The sequence below is a fragment of the Salmo salar genome, chromosome 06 (assembly GCF_965601325.2).
Source record: "Salmo salar chromosome 06, fSalSal1, whole genome shotgun sequence".
In the NCBI taxonomy this organism is placed as follows: Eukaryota; Metazoa; Chordata; class Actinopteri; order Salmoniformes; family Salmonidae; genus Salmo; species Salmo salar.
The window spans coordinates 72,920,187-72,939,868 of record NC_138296.1 but is presented as its reverse complement, the minus strand read 5'-3'; the positions used below and the strand labels follow the sequence as shown (position 1 = coordinate 72,939,868).

At 49.3% G+C, this 19,682-nt stretch overlaps 1 protein-coding gene across 10 annotated transcripts in view; it reads right to left on the bottom strand.

Moving 5' to 3' along the window:
- Positions 1-222: 222 nt before the first annotated feature.
- nhsl1b (NHS-like 1b) overlaps positions 223-19,682 on the bottom strand; it is a 169,076-nt gene continuing 149,616 nt past the window's right edge. For 6 of the 10 annotated variants that reach the window (XM_045720935.2, XM_045720943.2, XM_045720937.2 and 3 more), the window contains exons 4-8: positions 19,196-19,391; positions 17,731-17,862; positions 12,240-15,623; positions 9,755-9,878; positions 223-3,157 (exon numbers count right to left, since the gene is read on the bottom strand). In XM_045720935.2, the coding sequence (XP_045576891.1) occupies positions 2,497-3,157; positions 9,755-9,878; positions 12,240-15,623; positions 17,731-17,862; positions 19,196-19,391 (4,497 nt within the window). In that variant the 3' untranslated portion in view covers positions 223-2,496. Of the gene's footprint in view, positions 3,158-3,177; positions 4,169-5,608; positions 6,256-9,754; positions 9,879-12,239; positions 15,624-17,730; positions 17,863-19,195; positions 19,392-19,682 lie in introns of those variants that run through there. The other 4 variants (XR_014392732.1, XM_045720942.2, XM_045720941.2 and 1 more) reach the window with 4 other exon arrangements.

Sequence of the window (19,682 nt, the reverse complement as noted above, 5' to 3'; positions counted from 1 at the left end):
TGTGACACCCGGTGACGCAGAGTTCTAACGGGACGTCCAGAGGTGAGAGGCATAAGGGATGACCTGGAGGAGGGAAGTGGGGGCTAAGTGATGGCCTCTGAAGTTTTCCGGATGACAGACGACAGTGGGTGCCATGGCAACGGTGCTAATGAGGCGGTGATTTGGGCGGCGGGCTGGCAGATGGTCGTGAATCACACAGAGGTAGAGAGAGAGACGAGACACTAAATATCAACATGTTTTATTACACAGACATATACACAAGAGGTTAGCCTGCCTGCCTCCACTATCTCTCCCACCTTTATTTCATCCCTCTCCTCCTTCCTCAGCGAGCTGAGATTGAGACTTCATAAACTCCCATCATGAGCCGGACTGAGAAGCGCTCTCAATCACGGCTGGGTCTGAACTCTGCGAGACCCATTGGTCACAGGTGATTAAACCTGGGCTGTTACAGACTCTACGAGGGTATGAAGAGTCACGCTTGTCACCTCCTCTATGACACATCAGGTCAGATTTACTGAGCTTTTGCACCAGGGTGGAATATGTTTGTTAACCACTGTTGTACCTCTTTAGGTTTTTAATACCACTATAAATGTTACAATATTTGCTCTAGCTTTGTAAACCTAGCCCGTGAACTGTGGTCCAGGCTCTCCCCTTATTCCTGCACCTCCCGATCCCTCCCCGCCCCCAAACGTTTCCTCACCTCCCGATCCCTCCCCGCCCCAAACGTTTCCTCACCTCCCGATCCCTCCCCGCCCCCAAACGTTTCCTCACCTCCCGATCCCTCCCCGCCCCCAAACGTTTCCTCACCTCCCGATCCCCGCCCCCAAACGTTTCCTCACCTCCCGATCCCTCCCCGCCCCAAACCTTTCCTCACTTCCACCTGACTGCTGGTTGTCTGGGGCTGGAGTACTGACTGCTGGTTGGCTGGGTGTTGGAGTACCTGACTGCTGGTTGGCTGGGTGTTGGAGTACCACATCACAACCTCACTATTTTAAAATAAATAGTCTACAAAAGGAAAACACTACTTTCAACAAAGACTCAAAAAAATTACAAAGTCTTTGAAAATAAGTAATACTCCTTAAACTTTTTTTAAACAAAAAGAACCATATAAAACTGCGCAAGAGAGAGAAGCCTAGCAGAAACGTAAACTGTGTGATCGTAATCATAAGCCCTAGAAGGTTCTAGTAGGTCATCTCACCAAACTCCACAATACTGGACCTCGGTCAATAGGTCCGGTCCAGTACGGCAAATCACAGATTCAGATTGTGTCCATATTAGCATAAACAGCAGGCTACATTTAATTGTTTAGCTCTTTGGTAACCAAAATGATCACAAATAAAAATGACAGTTTATAGTTAATATTTTTTCATTAGATTTTTTTTTAAGATTAATTCTTAATTTCCAAACATGTGAGGGAAAAGGAGTATACCTAAACACTGGCTTAATGATAAAACAATTCTAAACACATGGTTTTAAAATTACACAAACAAAGAAAAAGGAAACACATATGGACAGTGCAAATCTATAAACAAAAATTCCAAAAATCCAAGGTTTTCCAAACCTCCATATTAAATCCATCATATTGGCTGTGTGTCTTGTGTAGAATAGACCTAGCCATTGTCCATGTGCGTCTCTTCACCTGCCTGTCCCTAGGGGGCAGTCATGAGCCCTCTGCACTTCCCCTTGACCACTGAAAGTTCCAGCCCCTGCAAACCACAGACTTCAAAGAGCAGAAAGAAAACTTGACAAGAACCAAAGCTGGAGCTGTGTCCCGGAACCATTTGGTGTACTGTTCTGTTAGCCACATGTTCTATATTGTTTTACCATACATACTCACAGGCAATGGTATGTTAAGACTCAAGATAACAGGAGATGAACAGCAAGAAGAGCAGAAATACACTGCATTTAAGCCAGCCCCTACCACACCTTCAAGTTCCACATTCCACCGCCTGACTAACTAATGGCACCACTGCAGCCAAAATAAAAACAACTTGTCACTTTTCAATACCTTCATATCACCTTAGCTTTTCCCTTAACCTTAGAGAAACCTAAAAACTACAGGAACCAACCCTGAATACAATCAGCACCTCTGAAGCTCTAACAGGAATATTTTTTTATTAAAACGAGCAAACAAACAAAACGGGAAAATCAGTCTTTGGAAAAAAACGATAATGATTACTTTTTTTGTAACACAAACAATGGGTTATGAAAATGAAATGCAGAAATGTGATTGAGGAAAATTAATCTTGAAAAGCTACAGCTGAGTCGGTCTCCACTTCAGACTAAGAACAGTCCGGTTGGTCTGAGGGCCAGTCAGGTCCGCTTCCTCAGAACCAGGTCCAAAATCTACAGGATCTGGAGCCAGGGGTGGTTGGGTCCAGGGGTGGGGCTCAGGGGGCACATGAGTCTCTGGAGGGCACATCATTGGCTCCTCCCCCCTCCCCGGCGACCATGAGTGAGTTCAAATCCCTGTATCCAGGGGGCGGTTCCTTCTATCTAACTACTGCTCTCCTCAGTTAAAGTGACGTTGGAATCCTGGAGCAGGGGCAAGGGGCAGGGCTGGCTGTCAGGGACGTCTCCGTACTCTGCGCTCTCAGCTAACTCTCCCTCACGCTCGCAGATGACCGTCATAGGGCTGCTCAGAATGCGGTTGCGGGCGTTGTACTTGCTGCTGGCAGCAGAGGGCGGCGTGCGCGATCGCCCGTACTTCATGCCGCTCAGTGATGATGATGGGGAGGAGTAGGACAGGCCCTCGTTGCGGGCCCACTCCTCTGGCGCCCTCTTGCTGCGACCTGGGGAAGCGCAAGGGCTGTGTGGTGTTGTCGGCGACGATGGTGAGGAGGGCGGGTCCAGGGAGGACTCGGAGCGCGTCCTCTGGAAGCGCGGATCTGTGCAACGCAGCATGTCGGCGGCCGACATTCGGAAGCTGGTCTCAGAGCGGCTTCCCTTCTTCAGGAGCAGAGCCTTGAAGGTGTCGCTGCTGGTGGCAGACTTACGCAGGTTGCGCTGAATGGAGCCCGTCTGCCTGCCCACGGACAGCGAGGATACTAGGCTGGGGGAGGCGCCCGTGGGGGTGACGGGGGGAGACGGACAGGGGGAGTGGCCCTGCGGCTTGTCCTCCTCAGACTCCTTACGACCCAGGACCTTCCGCTTGGACCTAAGGGTAGAGGAGGAGAGCCTGGTTAGGGACATGGTTGGTTAGAGACATTAAGCTGAGGTTGGAGTGATGGATATATAGGAGAACAGGGTTAGTGATATTGAGCAGGCTGGGTAGGAGGACAGCGGGTACAGGACATATACAGAGGGTGGAGGGGTAGAGAGGGAGCGCGTGGTTGGAGACTGTCCAGAGTCCAGACCAAAGCTCAGAAGTAATTCTTCAAACACATCTACTCAGCTCAACACTCAATGAAACAGCCTCTACTACTCTATGGCTCAACCAATGATGGAATATCAGTACTAACTTTTATTTTTAAAACAAAGCTTTCCTGTAATAAGACATGCCAGTTAGCACACACACCCCTTCTGAACAGTGTCCCAATTCAACCATATGTCAACAATGCCCCCAGCAATCCCAGGGTGCATTGCTTCAGAAGCCTAGAAGCAGCGAGGATAATCTAACATGGAGGGGGTGAGTGGCGCAGGGGCTGGGAAGCGGGGGAGGAGAGGGCTGGTGCTTTTAAATATTTTATTCAAATGTGAAAACTGCACACATTGCAAATCTATGGGAACGCTAAGAGGTGGCACAATGGAATTCATCAACAACACTAACTGGGAAAAGTGCCCAGAGCTTTTTAAAATTATTATCTAAAGACAGTTCAGCCTCCTTGCCAGCAGGGGGTGCCATTCAACTCCTCCACACCACCATGTCAACCTACCATAGACTCACAAAAGTAGAAATGCGTTCCTTAGTCATAAGCATTGTGCTAAAGCCGTGGCTAGCAGGGGAGATCAGATTAGCGCAGGGGAAAACAGCATAATTAATCTGAGTCCAGGGGTTGCATGGGGATTATGGCGCTAATCCAGCGCTAGCGTTACCGCAGGGAAGATACAGGACGGGCCAATTACAGTAATGGGCTACTTGCCACGCCAAACCTCTCTAGGCAAGGGGCGCTCAAACGCTCACTCTCCATTCCCCCGCTGCACCAGGGAGGAAGAAGAAGAGGTGGAGCTAGAAGAGTGTGGAGGACAGACAGTGACATGACAAAAGGGATTTAATGACATAGGAGAGGAAGGGTGAATGAGGCAGACAGACGCAACATTTAATCCTTCAGATCAGGTACAAAGACAGAGAGGTTTAAGTAAATCAACTATCTTTAACAGAGAACAAGAAATAGAGACAAGCACGATATATCCATGATGTAATATGGACTCCATGACAGAGAGAGAGATCCAGATATGAGAGAAGACTGGATAGGAGTCTGTTAGTTGAGGCTGGGATGTTTGAGGGACGGCTGTGCCCCAAATACAACCTCAACACTGTGGGGTCCCATGAGAGCTCCAGCAGTACATCAGCCCATAGGTTATAGCAGCAGGGTTACGTAATGTCACTCTCTCACACCTGATTTAACCAGGCAACACCACATCCAACTCCCCGGACTGATGCTGTTCTATTGACACACAAACTACAAAGATAAAAGACAAACACAACGAAGGTGGTAAGGTCAGAGAAAATTAATGTCAGAGAGAAAGACAGAGCAAAGGGAATAAGAGAAAGACAGATGGAGAAAAATGGAAATACTGATCCAAAGTATGAATAAATACAAAACACACAACCATCACACTGGTTTTGAGTGGTGCATCGATTATTTTTTCGCTCTATACAATGTTTGATTGTTAGAATCCCTCCAGCCAGTTCCATCCTACCTCGACTGTGGTTGTGATAACAATCCATTCAGGTTTTAATCATTCTCTCCCTCCATTTCTCATCAGTTTCTGAGTGAGTGAGAGAAGGCAGAGAGGAGTAGAGAGGGTAGAGGGAGCACAAGGCAAACAGTGCCGGGTTTACCTCTCGTCAGCAGTAACAGCTGGTGCCCTAAGGTCTACATATAGACACTGTAGGCTTCCCTCCTTCACAAGGCCTAACTTGTCTTTGCCTCTAATATAGCACACAAAGATATTAGAGTTAGGAGAAATCCACCAGGAAAAGTAAAGCCCACAAATGCACACACACACACACACACACACACACACAAATGCCAGTAGAAATAAAATCCCCTGAAATGAAATCCTGTGATTCTCGGGAGCTCTCTGACCATCATACCGCTGCACGTGACCAGGATACACACACACACACCGGTTGGCTGCGTGAGCAAATTATGTGTGTGTATGCTCCATTGAATGCATGCACATGTGTGAGAACGTAGAGAGTACATGCAGACTGGAAGAGCAGAGTGTACGAGAGAGAGAGTGAGAGACAGAAAAGCTCTTAAGTGAAGCCTCTAACCTAGATCAGGAATGTGGCTTCTGATTTAGGTTCAACTAGCTCAATAATGAATGAACCATCAGCTTTTCATTCACTAAGAACAAGTAGCAACAGTCATCAAAATAAAATAGTTAAAAGGTTTAAAAAAAACAATGCAACAGTTGGGCACTGGATGAAGATACTCGAAACGTTTAGAATTGTTTTAATCCATCAGATAATGACTGAATTATAGCACATAAAACATTTTACTGGCACGGATAATTAATGAATGGAGTTCAGGGATTTTGGTGGGAATTCAGGTATAACATATATTGTTAAATGTAATTAATATTTTTCTTAGAATGCACTTATACACTGAGTGTACAAAACATTAAGAACACCTGCTATTTCCATAACATAGACTGACCAGGTGAATCCAGGTGAAAGATATGATCCCTTATTGATGTCCCTTATTAAATCCACTTCAATCAGTATAGATGAAGGAGAGGAGACATGTTAAAGAAGGATTTTTAAGCCTTGAGACAATTGAAACATGGATTGTGTATGTGTGCCATTCAGAGGGTGAATGAGCAAGACAAAATATTTAAGTGCCTTTGAACAGGGTATGGTAGTAGATGCCAGGCGCACCAGTTTGAGTGTGTCAAGAACTGGAACGCTGCTGGGTTTTTCCACGCTCAACAGTTTCCATGTGCATCAAGAATGGTCCATCACCCAATGGAAATCCAGCCAACTAGACACAATTGTGGGAAGCATTGGAGTCAACATGGACCAGCATCCCTGTGGAAAGCTTTAGACACCTTGTAGAGTCCATGCCCCGACGAATCAAGGCTGTTCTGAGGACAGAAAGGGGGGTGCAACTCAATATTAGGAAGGTGTTCTTAATGTTTTGTACACGGTGTATATACATTTTCTAATGGTAGAAAGTATTTAAAAAATATTTTGTGATAAAAGAAAATCATATGCATACATGAATATATTAACATAAAGGGCTGAAACCACCAAAAACGTGTTCTTTCTATGCCTTCCTGCACTCACCTGCACTGTCTAGACTGACTCATGGATTACGGTTGTTGCCAAGTTCTGTTGCATAATTCAATAAGTGTCAATAGCAGGATACCCTCGGATTAAAAACCAACACGCTTGGCTCTAGATTACATCCATCTATGCATACTTTATATTGTTTGCAAGATCAGACATAATATCACTATAATCCGAGTGTTCATTTTAGCCAGTTCATTTGTAAAAACGTCAACTGTATTAAATTATTACTTTTTTCAATTCCACAAAAAATGAACACACCCATCAAAACAAAGTTATCTTTGTTCTCTGTCTTGTGATATACAGTGCATTCGGAATGTATTCAGACCCCTTCCCTTTTTCCACATTTTGTTATGTTACAGCAGGGGTGGGCAAACTTTTTGGCTCAAGGGCCACATCGTGATTTAGAAATTCAACAGAGGGACGCATTTTTGGTGGGACCAATTGTTTGTTAAAATCAATTTGCGGGGGCCTCCCGAATGGTGCAGCGGTCAAAGGCACATCACTACAGACCCGGGTTCGATTCCAGGCTGTGTCACAGCTGGCAGTGACTGGGAGACCCATGAGGCGGTGCACAATTGGCCCAGCGTCGTCCGGGTTAGGAGAGGGTTCGGCAGGCCGAGATTTCATTGTCCCATCGAGCTCTAGCGACTCCTGTGGCGGGCCAGGTGCATGCACGCTGACACGGTCGCCAGGTATACTGTGTTTCTTCCGACACATTGGTGCGGCTGGCTTCCGGGTTAAGCAGGCATTGTGTCAAGAAGCAGTGTGGCTTGGCTGGGTCGTGTTTCGGAGGACGCACGGCTCTCGACCTTCGCCTCTCCCGAGTCCGTACGGGAGTTGCAGCGATGGGACAAGACTGTAACTACCAATTGGAAACCACGAAATTGGGGAGAAAAAAGGTATACATAATTATTTTTATCTTTATAATTTTTTTAATGTCTCGCGGGCCGTACTTTGCCCTCCCTTGCGTTACAGCCTTATTCTAAAATGGATTAAAAGAAACATAATCCCCATCAATCTAAACACAATACCCCATAATGACAAAGCAAAAACAGGTTTTTAGAAATGTTAGCAAATTTATGAAAAATAAAAATACCTTATTTACATAAGTATTCAAACCCTTTGCTATGAGACTTGAAATTGAGTTTAGGTGCATCCTGTTTCCATTGATCATCCTTGAGATGTTTCTACAACTTGGAGTCCACCTGTGGTAAATGATATTGATTGAACATGATCTGGAAAGGCACACACCTGTCAATATAAGGTCCCACAGTTGACAGTGCATGTCAGAGCAAAAACCAAGCCATGAGGTCGAAGGAATTATCCGTAGAGCTCCGAGACAGGATTGTGTTGAGGCACAGATCTGGGGAAGGGTACCAACAAATTTCCCCAAGAACACAGTGGCCTCCATCATTCTTAAATGGAATAAGTTTGGAACCACCAAGACTCTTTCTAGAGCTGGCTGCCCGGCTAAACTGAGCAATCGGGGGAGAAGGGCCTTGGTCAGGGAGGTGACCAATAACCCAATGGTCACTCTGACAGAGCTCTAGAGTTTCTCTGTGGAGATGGGAGAACCTTCCAGAAGGACAACCATCTCTGAAGCACTCCACCAATCAGGCCTTTATGGTAGAGTGGCCAGACGGAAGCCACTCCTCAGTAAAAAGCACATGACAGCCTGCTTGGAGTTTGCCAAAAGGCACCTAAAGGACTCTCAGACCATGAGAAACAAGATTCTCTGGTCTGAAGAAACCAAGACAGAACTCTTTGGCCTGAATGCAAAGCGTCAAGTCTGGGGGAAACTTGGCATCATCCCTACGGTGAAGCATGGTGGTGGCACCATCATGCTGTGGGGATGTTTTTCAGTGGCAGGGACTGGGAGACTATTCAGGATCAAGGGAAAGATTAACAGAGCAAAGTACAGAGAGATCCTTGATGAAAACCTGCTTCAGAGCGCTCAGGACCTCAGACTGGGGCGAAGGTTCACCTTCCAACAGGACAACAACCCTAAGCACACAGCCAAGACAATGCAGGAGTGGCTTTGGGACAAGTCCCTGAATGTCCTTGAGTGGCCCATCCAGAGCCCGGACTTGAACCCGATAAAATATCTCTGGAGACCTGAAAATAGCTGTGCAGCGACGCTCCCCAACCAACCTGACAGAGCTTGAGAGGATCTATAGAGAAGAATGGGAGAAACTCCCCAAATACAGGTGTGCAAAGCTTGTAGCGTCATTCCCAAGAAGGCTTGAGACTGTAATCGCTGCCAAAGGTGCTTCAAAAAAGTACTGAGTAAAGGGTCTGAAAACTTATGTAAATGTGATTTCAGTTTTTATTTTTAATATATTTGCAAACATTAAAAAATAAAACTGTTTTTGCTTTGTCATTATGGGGTATTGTGTGTAGATTGAGGAGGAAAAAAAGTTGTTTTATCCATTTTAGAATGAGGCTATAACGTCACAAAATGTGGACAAAGTCAAGGGGTCTGAATACTTTCAAAAAGGACTGTAAGTGTCGAGACAATGCGTTAAATCCCTGACGAAGCTTTAGTTATAGACGCAACGGAAAGACAACGTATTCCATTAAACCCATTTCAGCCATTACCAGGGTGTGTTTGCACCCCTCAAACACAGGAAATAGATGACTGAAAAACACAGATCCTCAGGTAGGCGGGGCATGCGCATTGCTAAATGAAGCTACTAGCTACCATCTACCATCCAGTATCCCTTCAACAGCACCCATTAAGTACTACTGGTTTCCCTTCCCAGTGAGCCCGTCTCTGTCTAACAGACACGTTACAGAGAAAAGCTCTCCACTGCCTGGCTGCCAGACCCAGAGACACCTGCCTGACAAAAGTACAAATCAAATTGAATTGTATTTGTCACAAGCTTCATAAACAACAGGAGTAGACTAACAGTGAAATGCTTAATTATGGGTTCTTTGCCAACAATGCCGAGTTTATAAAATAAGGACAGCCTGGCTAAACTTATGAGAGAGAGAGGATTGATGGGCTGAGGAGAATGGCAAGATGAAGGGAAGGTACAGGGGTTAGGATCAGTGTCATGCTGCATTTAAGCAATGCGAGAGAGAGAGAGAAAGATAGAAAGAGCAGTAAGAGAAAGCCATATTGCAGTGTGGTGGTTGAGGAGGATAGGAGAGGGATGAGAGTGTTGTGAATATGAGAGAGAGCGTGACACAGACAGAGAGAGCTGGGTGAGGAGGATAGAGGGGTATGGGGAGTAAATAAATGGAGAGTTGAGCGATGAACCGAGAGGAGGAGACCGTGCCATTGCGTACCTGTGGATGGCAGCGAAGAGGTCCTCGGTAGTTCGGGGGCGTGTGGGGGTCACCATATCCCCCCGCCTGTGGATCCTGGGGGTCGGTGAAGACTCAGGAGTGCTGCTTGAATCAAACACCTCACCTAGGAGACACACACACACACGCAAAATTAGAAACACGTTACACACGCTGATGAGAGAACACATACACAATACATACACGCCGACTGAGGAACAAATACAAGCATTACACAGCCCTACAATAGTCAAACACTTCACCTGGTAAATGAAAACACATGCAGACAGGACACACGTCACATTGACAGCAGCTGAGGAGCAAGCTAACACACACACATAACCGATGGTCGGATATCCCACAACAGTAACCTGAGTGACTGGCTTCTTACATTCTCTCCCGCTCTCTCTCTTCTAGTTGAGCTTCTCTCCTCCTCCTCCTCCTCCTCCTCCCTCGCTCGCTCGTGTCTGCACTTCGACTGCCTGAGCCGCTGCAGGCGATCTCATGTTACGCTCTCCCCCTCCCTCCCCACATCTCCTCTCCCCTCCCCTCCCCTCCTGTACAGTGGGTCCCTCCCCCTACTCTCCACATTACCCCGCCTCCCTCCACTAAACAGACCTCCCACTAGGACAGATGCCCCCTACCTAACCAGAGAGAGAGAAAGAGAAGAAAGCGAGAGGGAGAGAGAAGAGAAGAAAGCAAGAGAGAAAGAGAAGAAAGCAAGAGAGAAGAAAGCGAGAAGAAAGCGAGAGAGAGAGAAGAAAGCGAGAGCGAGAGCGAGAAGAAAGCGAGAGCGAGAAGAAAGCGAGAGCGAGAGAGAGAGAAGAAAGCGAGAGAGAGAGAAGAAAGCGAGAGAGAGAGAGAGAGGCGAGAGAGAGAGAGAGAGAGAGAGAGAGAGAAAGCGAGAGAGAGAGAGAGAAGCGAGAGAAGAAAGCGAGAGAGAGAGAAGAAAGCGAGAGAGAGAGAAGAAAGCGAGAGAGAGAGAAGAAAGCGAGAGAGAGAGAGAAGAAAGCGAGAGAGAGAGAGAGAGAGAAGAAAGCGAGAGAGAAGAAAGCGAGAGAGAGAAGAGAGAGAGAGAAGAAAGCGAGAGAGAGAGAAGAAAGCGAGAGAGAGAGAAGAAAGCGAGAGAGAGAGAGAGAGAGAAAGCGAGAGAGAAGAAAGCGAGAGAGAGAAGAGAGAGAAGAGAAGAAAGCGAGAGATAGCGGGAAGAGAAGCGAGAGAGAGAAGACAACCGGACAGAGAGAATGACAGATGAAAAAATGAGGAGTACAGTATAAAATAGATACTTGGACATAAGGATGGATGGGGTGGACAGAAGGAAGCAGACAGAGGGAAGCAGACTGAGGGGGAAGCAGACAGAAAAGGAGAGTCCAGTAATAGAAAGGAGATAGAGGAGACACAGATTAGGATGAGACAGTGACAGCATAAAACAAACCAGAACAAGAGAAGATGGCGTGAGGATGGAGATGTTTTTTTGTTGCGTTTATTTCACTTGCTTTGGCAATGTAAACATGTTTCTCATGTCAATAAAGCCCCTTTGAATTGAATTGAGAGAGCTGATAAATCCAGGCATCTGCCGCAGTGCTGTCCCTCACTAAGCTGAGCTCTCACTTAGGGGAAGAGGAGGAGGCAGGCAGGTATGATGCCTCTCTGGCTAGCTCAATGACACAGAACAGACAACAACCAGGCGGCACCATGCTACATTAGCACTAAATGGGCAAACTATGTTTTGAGACCATTTATTTTTAGGGCACTGTTTGCAGAGACAATCAGACCCAATGATTATACTTAAAATCCCCAAATGTGACACAATTTAAAATCCCATAAAGTGGCCAGTCCGGACTCCCGCCAGCCCTGATGGCATCTTCTTCTAGATGTAATTCAACTCACAACAAGTTCAAGATCCTTTTAAAACCAGAGATCCAGGGAGGCCTTCCTTGTGCATCCTTCCAGCAATATCCTAAACCTTTGATCACATTCAATAAAGGGAATCTGTATTGTGTTGCTTAACCTTGCCTTCAGTCTAAACCGTTTCTATACCTTCACAGTCAGAGAGACAGCAGGCAGTCTAAGACTAGCTTAAGGGAAGCTGGCCCCAATACCTGCCCTTTGTCCTGCCTTGAAGTGGGATTTGATGAAGGACCAAGGGACAGCTGGAAACCCCAGCTAAAGCCCCTAGCCTTAAGCGCAGCTAATGTCTAGCAATGTAACCTCTCTCAACTGCCTTTTACCTCAGCCAACGCAAACTGTCAGCACAGCTAACAAACACCTGCCACCAGTCAGCACTGACTGGCAGGTCAGCACTGAATTCAGTCAGCACTGAATAGCTGCCAATGATGACAGACTGGACCTCGAACTCAGAAACCAAAAGTTTGATTGTAAGCTGCCTCAATGTCATTTTGTTTCTTCAAAACATTCAACTTTATGCAAGTTTATCTGAATTTAATTAGTCTTTTTTTGTTAATAATATAAATGAAATCTAACTCACCACTCTCGTCGTCCTTAGAGCTGACTGATCCAGTGGTACTGCTGGTCCCATCTTCCTCATCTTCTTCCTCATCTTCCTCCTCTTCCTCCTCAGCCTCTCTGTTGTTCCGCTGCTGCCCCTCAGCGAGGCTTGTCTCCTGCGTGACGGTGGCCGGAGGCTGGGTCTCCTCCTGGCTCACCTTGGAGGTGGAAGGTCCACTACTCTCTGTCAGGGCTGAGGAACTCTCTGAAACCTCATCTTCCTCCTGCTCCTTCTCCTCATTTTCCTCCTCTTTCGTCTCTGCCTCTCTCACTTTAGCGTCCACCTGGTCTTCTTCTGTGGTGGTTGACTCATCCTGGGGGCTCAGTGTGGTGGTAGTCTGGGTGGTCTCCTCTCCCACCACAGACTGGGGGGTGACGAGGGATAGTTTGGGCTTCTTGGAGGCCACTGAGGGTTTCTGTTTGACTGGGGGGCTTTTGATTGCCTCCTCCATGAGGCTTGGGAGGGGTGACTGCTCCCCCTCCTGATCTGGTTGGGCTGAGCTGTTGGACAGGCTCTGTACCTTAGGTTTAGCGTTGGTGATGGCGCCCCCTGGCAGCACCTCAGAATCACTGTAGTCTGAGCATAGTTCAGCGAAGAGCTTCTTCACAGCAGATGAGGCCTTGGTGATTTCCTCTGGACTGGTGCAGTTTATCAGGGGCAGCATGGTGGGATGCTCCTGCTGCTTAATCTTCTCCGGCGTATGGGGCTTGAGGGCCCAGGCCTGGTTGCCCCCCGTTTCCTGAGCTTTAGTATGTTCCACCTTGCCGTTGACTTGCTCCTCTGGCTGCTTGACTGAGCGGAGGTGCACACTCTGCAGGGCGAATGGGGTGATCAGGGGCATGGGGGACTTGCCGGCCTCCTTGGCTGCTGGGCTGTTAGTGACCGTAGCTGGTTTTAGAGCGTTCTTTGCTGCCTTCAGGGTGAGAGGGGAGGCTGTGGGTGGCGCAGGGGCAGGCAGGGGGGGAGGTGGTGGAGGAGAGGGGACCATGGAGGGGAATGGAGGGGGAGGAGGAGGAGGACTGAGGGTCCCGTTGAAGGAGAGGCTGGGGTGGATGAGGGAATCTGGAGGAGGAGGGGGAGGGAAGTCTGGAGAGGTGGAGTAAGGGGGTGGGCTCATGGGGGTGCCCTGAGGGGTTGTGGGTAACGGGGGTGCGAGGGGCAGAGGGGGAGGTCTGGGGTTGGATGGGGGGAGAGGAGCAGGGAAAGGAGGTGGGGGGCTGATGGATGCTGAGGTGGGAGGCAGGGGAGGAGGGGGAGGAGGAGGGGGGCCAGAATTCCTGAGAGAGTCAGAGGCGTTTGAGGAGAGGGAGGTGGAGGAGGAGGAGATGGAAACAGATGACAGGAGTGAAGACTTCCTCTCTGGCACTTTGGGCTTGGGCCGTCCTGAGGGGGAGTGGGACCGCATGAAGGAGGGCACGGGGGTGCCGGCCGTGGGGGTGTTGGACTGGCTGGAGTAGCCGCTGGAGGGGGAGGTCAGTCTATGGATCCTGTCCGGGGACGAGGTGGCCGTCTTGGGCTTGACTGCCACACCTCCCTCCTGGGCTGGAGGGGCCGAGGCCTGGATATTGATGTGATTGTGGAGACCCCCACTTCCATTCGACAGACCCCTCGGGTGTGTGCCCGCTACAATGTTAGCAGCAGGGTGGTGTTGGTGCGTGGAGGGGGACTGCGGCCCCTGGTCTCCATGGTTACGGGGGTAATCCATGTAGTAGCCCCAGGACTCTGCATAGTCGGACCGCAGGCTGCTGGTGTCGCTGTGAGCTGGCGTCACATGACAGAGCGAGTACACATTAGCCACTACGCCACTGTTAGTGTTGTTAGCCGCTAGCGACGTGGCGGAGCTGGTGGCGCTCACACTGCTCTGGCTCCGTGGTCGCAGCAACCAGGGGTCCTCGTAGTCGCTGCACGGGCTGTGGGAGGGCGAGGAGGGGGACACGCCCTTCTCCTTTCGATCTCTCAACCCCATCTGGAGGCTCTGCTGCAGGCTAGCGATCAGTGTCTCGTTCAGCACTGATCCGTTAGCACTCACGCTAACTGCACTAACTCCACCCAGGGGCTTCTTCCCGCCAGGCTTGCGGCGGAGGGAGTCAGTCCGGGCCGGGGGCAGCGGCGGCTTCTTGGCCTTGCGGAGAGAGATGCTGCGGGACAGTGAGCGGTCGCTGTAAAGACTGTTAGAATCTTCCTCGTGGCTAGGCAGCTCACGGCACTCGTACATGCTGTGTCTGGCAGTCCGGCTGGCTACCACCCCGTGGCCCTGCCCGCTACCATGGCTCCTGGAGCGCAGGCCAGAGTCCAGGTGCATGGAGGTGTAGTAGCCGTCGTTGTCCTGGGAGTACAGGGAGCTGGAGTCGGTGCGGGACGACAGCTCCATGCTGCTGTTCAGATGGTTGATGGGAGTAGAGCAGCTAGAGGTCAGAGGACGCCGGGGCAGGACCACGTTCTCCGGTGTGTCATAGATTGACCACTGGTCGTCGGCCGAGGACGGAGTCGTCACGGCGATGGTGCTTGTGTGGCTGTGCAGGCTGCCATCCGAGCGGCCCGATTCGCTGGGCGTTGCCGGGGCAGTCAACCCTCCGTCTTGGGGATGTGTATGTATTGGTGTGGAGGTGGCCCGGGCGGAGCAGTTGGTCCTGTGGGTGAAGGAGGTGGAGCTCAGGGGGTCCATGCTGGTGCCCGTGGCCAGACTGAGAGGCCTGGGGGTCTGGGGGTGCTGGCTGGAGGACGTATGGAGGGTCACGACCTCGGCAGAGCAGGACATGGTGGCGTTGGGGATGAGGGATGTGGAGTAGGCAGCGTGGGGGGACACCACACATGCCGGACCACCACCCCAGTCCCCTGTCTGGGACCCCCGCACCTCCTGAGACTTGGGCCGTGGCAGAGTACCTGTCCTGGGGGCGTTTCTCAGATGCACCACGGTGTTGTCCACCTGCAGTTTGCCAATCTGCCTCTGGGGTGCATTGTGGTCTTCCAGCCTGATGGGGGTGCTGCTGTAGATGGGCTCAGCACTGAGAGACACCCTTGGCCCGGGTCTGGGAAGACTGTGGAAACGCTGGGCATCTACATTCAGATGCGGGGGTAGGACCAGCATTCCAGAACAGCCGTCGCTACTGGAGACGGAGATGCTTCCTGTAGACGAGGAAGTGGAAATTCCGGCCATCTGGGCTGCGATTCCCTGTCCCCGTTGAGCCCGGATTCTTCGCATGGACGGTGGAACGATCTTCACCTCCTCAGTCTGGCAACCAGAGTCCCTTGTCTCGGAATGTCTGAGCGTTGAGTTGACGCTCCCGACTCTTCCCAATGTGGAATACTGTCCCGGGATGAACATGGAATGTGGCCGGAGCTCGCCCCCACGTCCTTTCACCACTGCAGAAGAGAGAAAGATAGAGAGAGAGAGGTTTAACATATAAGCAATCAAAATACCTCCAGCTTCCGCCTCTCCCTCTCTAATTTCCTCTCCCTTGTTCCCCCTCTCTCTGGCAGGCTGTCGATCAGATTAGCTGTGTCTAAGAGGCTAATTAATTTGATTTTCTGCAGCCCCGTCTGATGCGCTAATAACCGCTGGTCGTCTTCATTAGGACAGAGATGGAGAGAGTTAGAGAAAGAGAAATGGAGAGAGAGGGTGAGAAAGAGAGATGGAGAGAGGAATAGTGGGACAGAGAGAGAAGAGAACAGACGCCAGAAGGAAGACTCCCACTATGCTTTCCCTCCTACTCTGGCTCCGTCTGATCAGAAAGAGAATGGTCCTCAGGGTGTGGGCAGCTGGTAAGGCATTGGGCAGCTCACACACACACACACACACCCGTACATAAATAAACAAAGTGAAGGATCTGGTGTAAAATAGGAGAGGATATCTGATGCATCGGCCATCTGTGCTGGCTGCCTGTTGATGCTCATGCTCCCTAAACACGCTCACACACACACACACACACACACACACACACACACACACACACACACACACACACACACACACACACACACACACACACACACACACACACACACACACACACACACACACACACACACACACACACACACACACACACACACACACACACACCTCCCCTCCCTAAGGCAGAGAGTGACAGCACTGCTGTATTAGATAGATTAAGCTGCAGGTTTCTACTTCACATACAGCCTGGGTATCTCACTCACTGAGGCAAGGGACTTACCATCTAACAGTAATCAGGACTTCCAAGCCTGTCTGTCTGGTCTTTCACACCGGTCTGTCTGTATAATAAGGCTTCAAAGCTCTGCCTATCAGCTGCACTGATCTCATCCTACAGCGAGATGACATTCTCTTAACGCAAGGAGAGTCCCCAGTCACCCATACCTTAATAGAGTTAGCTTAACTTAGTGTAGCACATAGCTATTAGCAGGGGTGAGGAACCCTGACCCCTCTGCCTGTTCCTCAGCCCATCTGTTCTGAGGATTAGGGGTGAAAGGTCAGGGGGTGTTAGAAGGGTGGGGCTATCATAACAACAGCTGACAAATGCACAGGGGTGGGAAATGGAAACATTCAGGCCCTCTTCGTCTGGCGTATCCTCTAAGCCTTGGGGAGACAGAGGAGAGGAGAGGTGGGTTCGGGTTAAGACCAATTTCACAGTAAAATCCACAATAGGACATGTATTCTTGACTGTGTGTTTGTTTTGATTGTGACAGAAAACCAATATTGTCCATTCACCCAACATCATATAGCCTTTCCTACTTAACCTCTCCCATCAATCTCCCCCTCCCTCCATTGGCCTCAAGCCAACCCCACTCCCCCATGATAGGCGAGTATGCATTACACAGTTGTGGAAATATGACGATAGAATGACATCTGTGGTAGGAATGCTGGGATTAGATGCGGGGTTTTGTGGTGGGGTGTGTGGGACACACTGTGGCATGCTTAGATTATCAGTGTATCCCAGCGATTAACACATACGAATAAGTGCCCATTTAGATTCACTAGACTTGTTACCAGCGCCGTTCCCGTATGTCACCAGATATTACATTTTTTTTGTGTTCACATTAGATACACTTATCATGGCTAAGGAAGGAGGACAGCGCAGAGACCGGGCCCATGGGGGTCATGGGAAAAGGAGTGTTTCGGAGTGATGTCAGACTCTGGACTACTAGATTTGAGGAAGTAAAGGTCCTACAATGACAGATGCCAGTAGAGATTTTACTATGAGGGGCAGGGGGGGGGCTTATGAAGAGCTTCTAGAAGAGAGATGTCAAATGTCAAGATTCTAGCATGAGAAAGCAGATGTAGAAATTCTAGAATAGGGAAGAGGACTTTGAGAATGAGCAATGGTGGTGGTTCTACGGTAGACTTAACAATGAGGGGGAGTCAAACTAGTCACTAAACCAGCCAGAGGTGAGGCAGGCAGGTGGATGGACTAGCTGTCTGGGTCAGGGATGAGGGAAGGGTGGGAGGACTAGTGAGAGTGGGATGCAGAACAGCTCTGGGTATATACCATACCTAGTTCGGTGCAGATGTTGTCAGGCAGCCCTGATATAGTCTTTCTGCGTTTGACCTTCTTGGGCCGGCGGGAGACTGTGTCAGTGTTAATGAGGGAGCGGCGGATGCTGGCCTGCCGGTCAAACGTTGCCCCTAGTGGCCGGGAGGGCGAGAGCAGGCAGGCAGAACAGCGGCAAACAAAAACCAGCCCGTTAGTGATACAAACACACGTGCAATTGTGTTCATACATGCAGAGTTTAGAGACAGGCAGAGTGACAGAACAAGAGAGAGTAGACAGTCACATATATATATAGAAAAGCATGCTGTATAACATAGACAGGGGGGGTGACACACAGATAAACACAGAAACTAAAAGAGAGCGAGTATCCCACACAGCCATACAAGACCAAACATACAGACAGATCAGTGTCTTGCTCTGACTGTGTGAAACTAGTTCAGACTCTGCTCTTTTTGATGGATGGAGAGAAAGTGATATGAAAACTGACATATAGACAGACTGTATATATGTCAGACAGACACGCTCACATTTCAAACATCACTCTTTTTTTATTTCATTTGATGAGATATGACGTTTTGTTAACTCCAAACACTGATTCTAAACCAATCAGCGTTAAGAAGCCTGCGGATTTAATAGGTCTCACAATTACATGTATTCAAATACATGTTAACACTAACTGTGTATTGATACTGTTAGGGGCTGTCTGTGCTACTTCACAGTGTTTGGTGGCAGCATCTCGCCTCCGACAGCTCTCTCTCTATGCCCTGTAGCGTGTGTGTGTGCTAGCGACAAACTGAGTCAGAGGACAGGACAAACACCACTGAGCCAGAGCTGACAGAGATAGTTAGAGGGAGAGAAAGTGTGTGTGTGTGTGTGTGTGTGTGTGGGGGGGGGGGGGGCAGTCTCAGACTGACTACTGAGTGACAGATGTCACGAGCAGAGTTGATGTGTTAGTGGGTGGGAGACAGAGCAGTACGGTGTCTGTGTTGGGTCCTGAGGTGACATGTGGTTATCTCCATCACCTGGTGGTGGTGTGTGTATGTCTGTGTGTGTGTGTAGTGTGTGTGTCGTAGGTGTCGGTCTCTGTCAGGCGCCCCATGGTTTGAGATACAGCCATGGAGCTGCTTTGACCTTTGACTGCAATCTCTCTCACTCTCTCTAACACTGGGATGGACTGAGCACGCTCACAAAAACACACTTAGCAGGGGGATGGTCAGAGAACTAGATAATAATATGGAAGAAAAACAGGGGGAAGATAATACTACCTACAGACAGAAAACACAACGCTCTATGCATGTGGATGCAATTCCCAGTATGTCCATTCCAACACACAGAGGGGTTAAAAGTGAGGCGAAAAAAGGATCGCTTCAAGACCAAGACTCCTATTTCATTGGTTGAATGGCATCGGTAATTGTGGGCATGTTCAACCTAGGACATACAATGGTCACTATGGGGGGCGTGGCCTACCTGTGACGTTGATAGGGATGACGTCAGTGGGCACGGCCTGAGCCTGCATCCTCATCTTCTCCTCAGGGGTGGGGAGGGGCGGGGCCTTGTAGCAGCGCACCTGTCCGTCACACTCATCTATCCCCTCCTCTTCCTGGGGGGTCTGGGGCCTCATTGGGTGCAGGGACTTGTCATCCTCCGCTGACGAGGCCATGGACTGCAGGAGAGGAGAGAGAGAGAGGAAAAGAAAGAAGAGACGGGTACACAGGAATGAAAAGGAGTAGAGAGGAAGGGAGATAAAAGAGAGAGAGATGGGAAGGAGAGGGAAAGAGGAGAGATGAGCTTCATACTGAGCCTGAAGAAACACACCTGAGCCTGTAGGAGGGAGTGTGAGTGTGAGTGTGTGTGTGTGTGTGTGTGTGTGTGTGTGTGTGTGTGTGTGTGTGTGTGTGTGTGTGTGTGTGTGTTGCACCTGCCCCCACTGGGTCTGCCATCCTTTGTATGAACG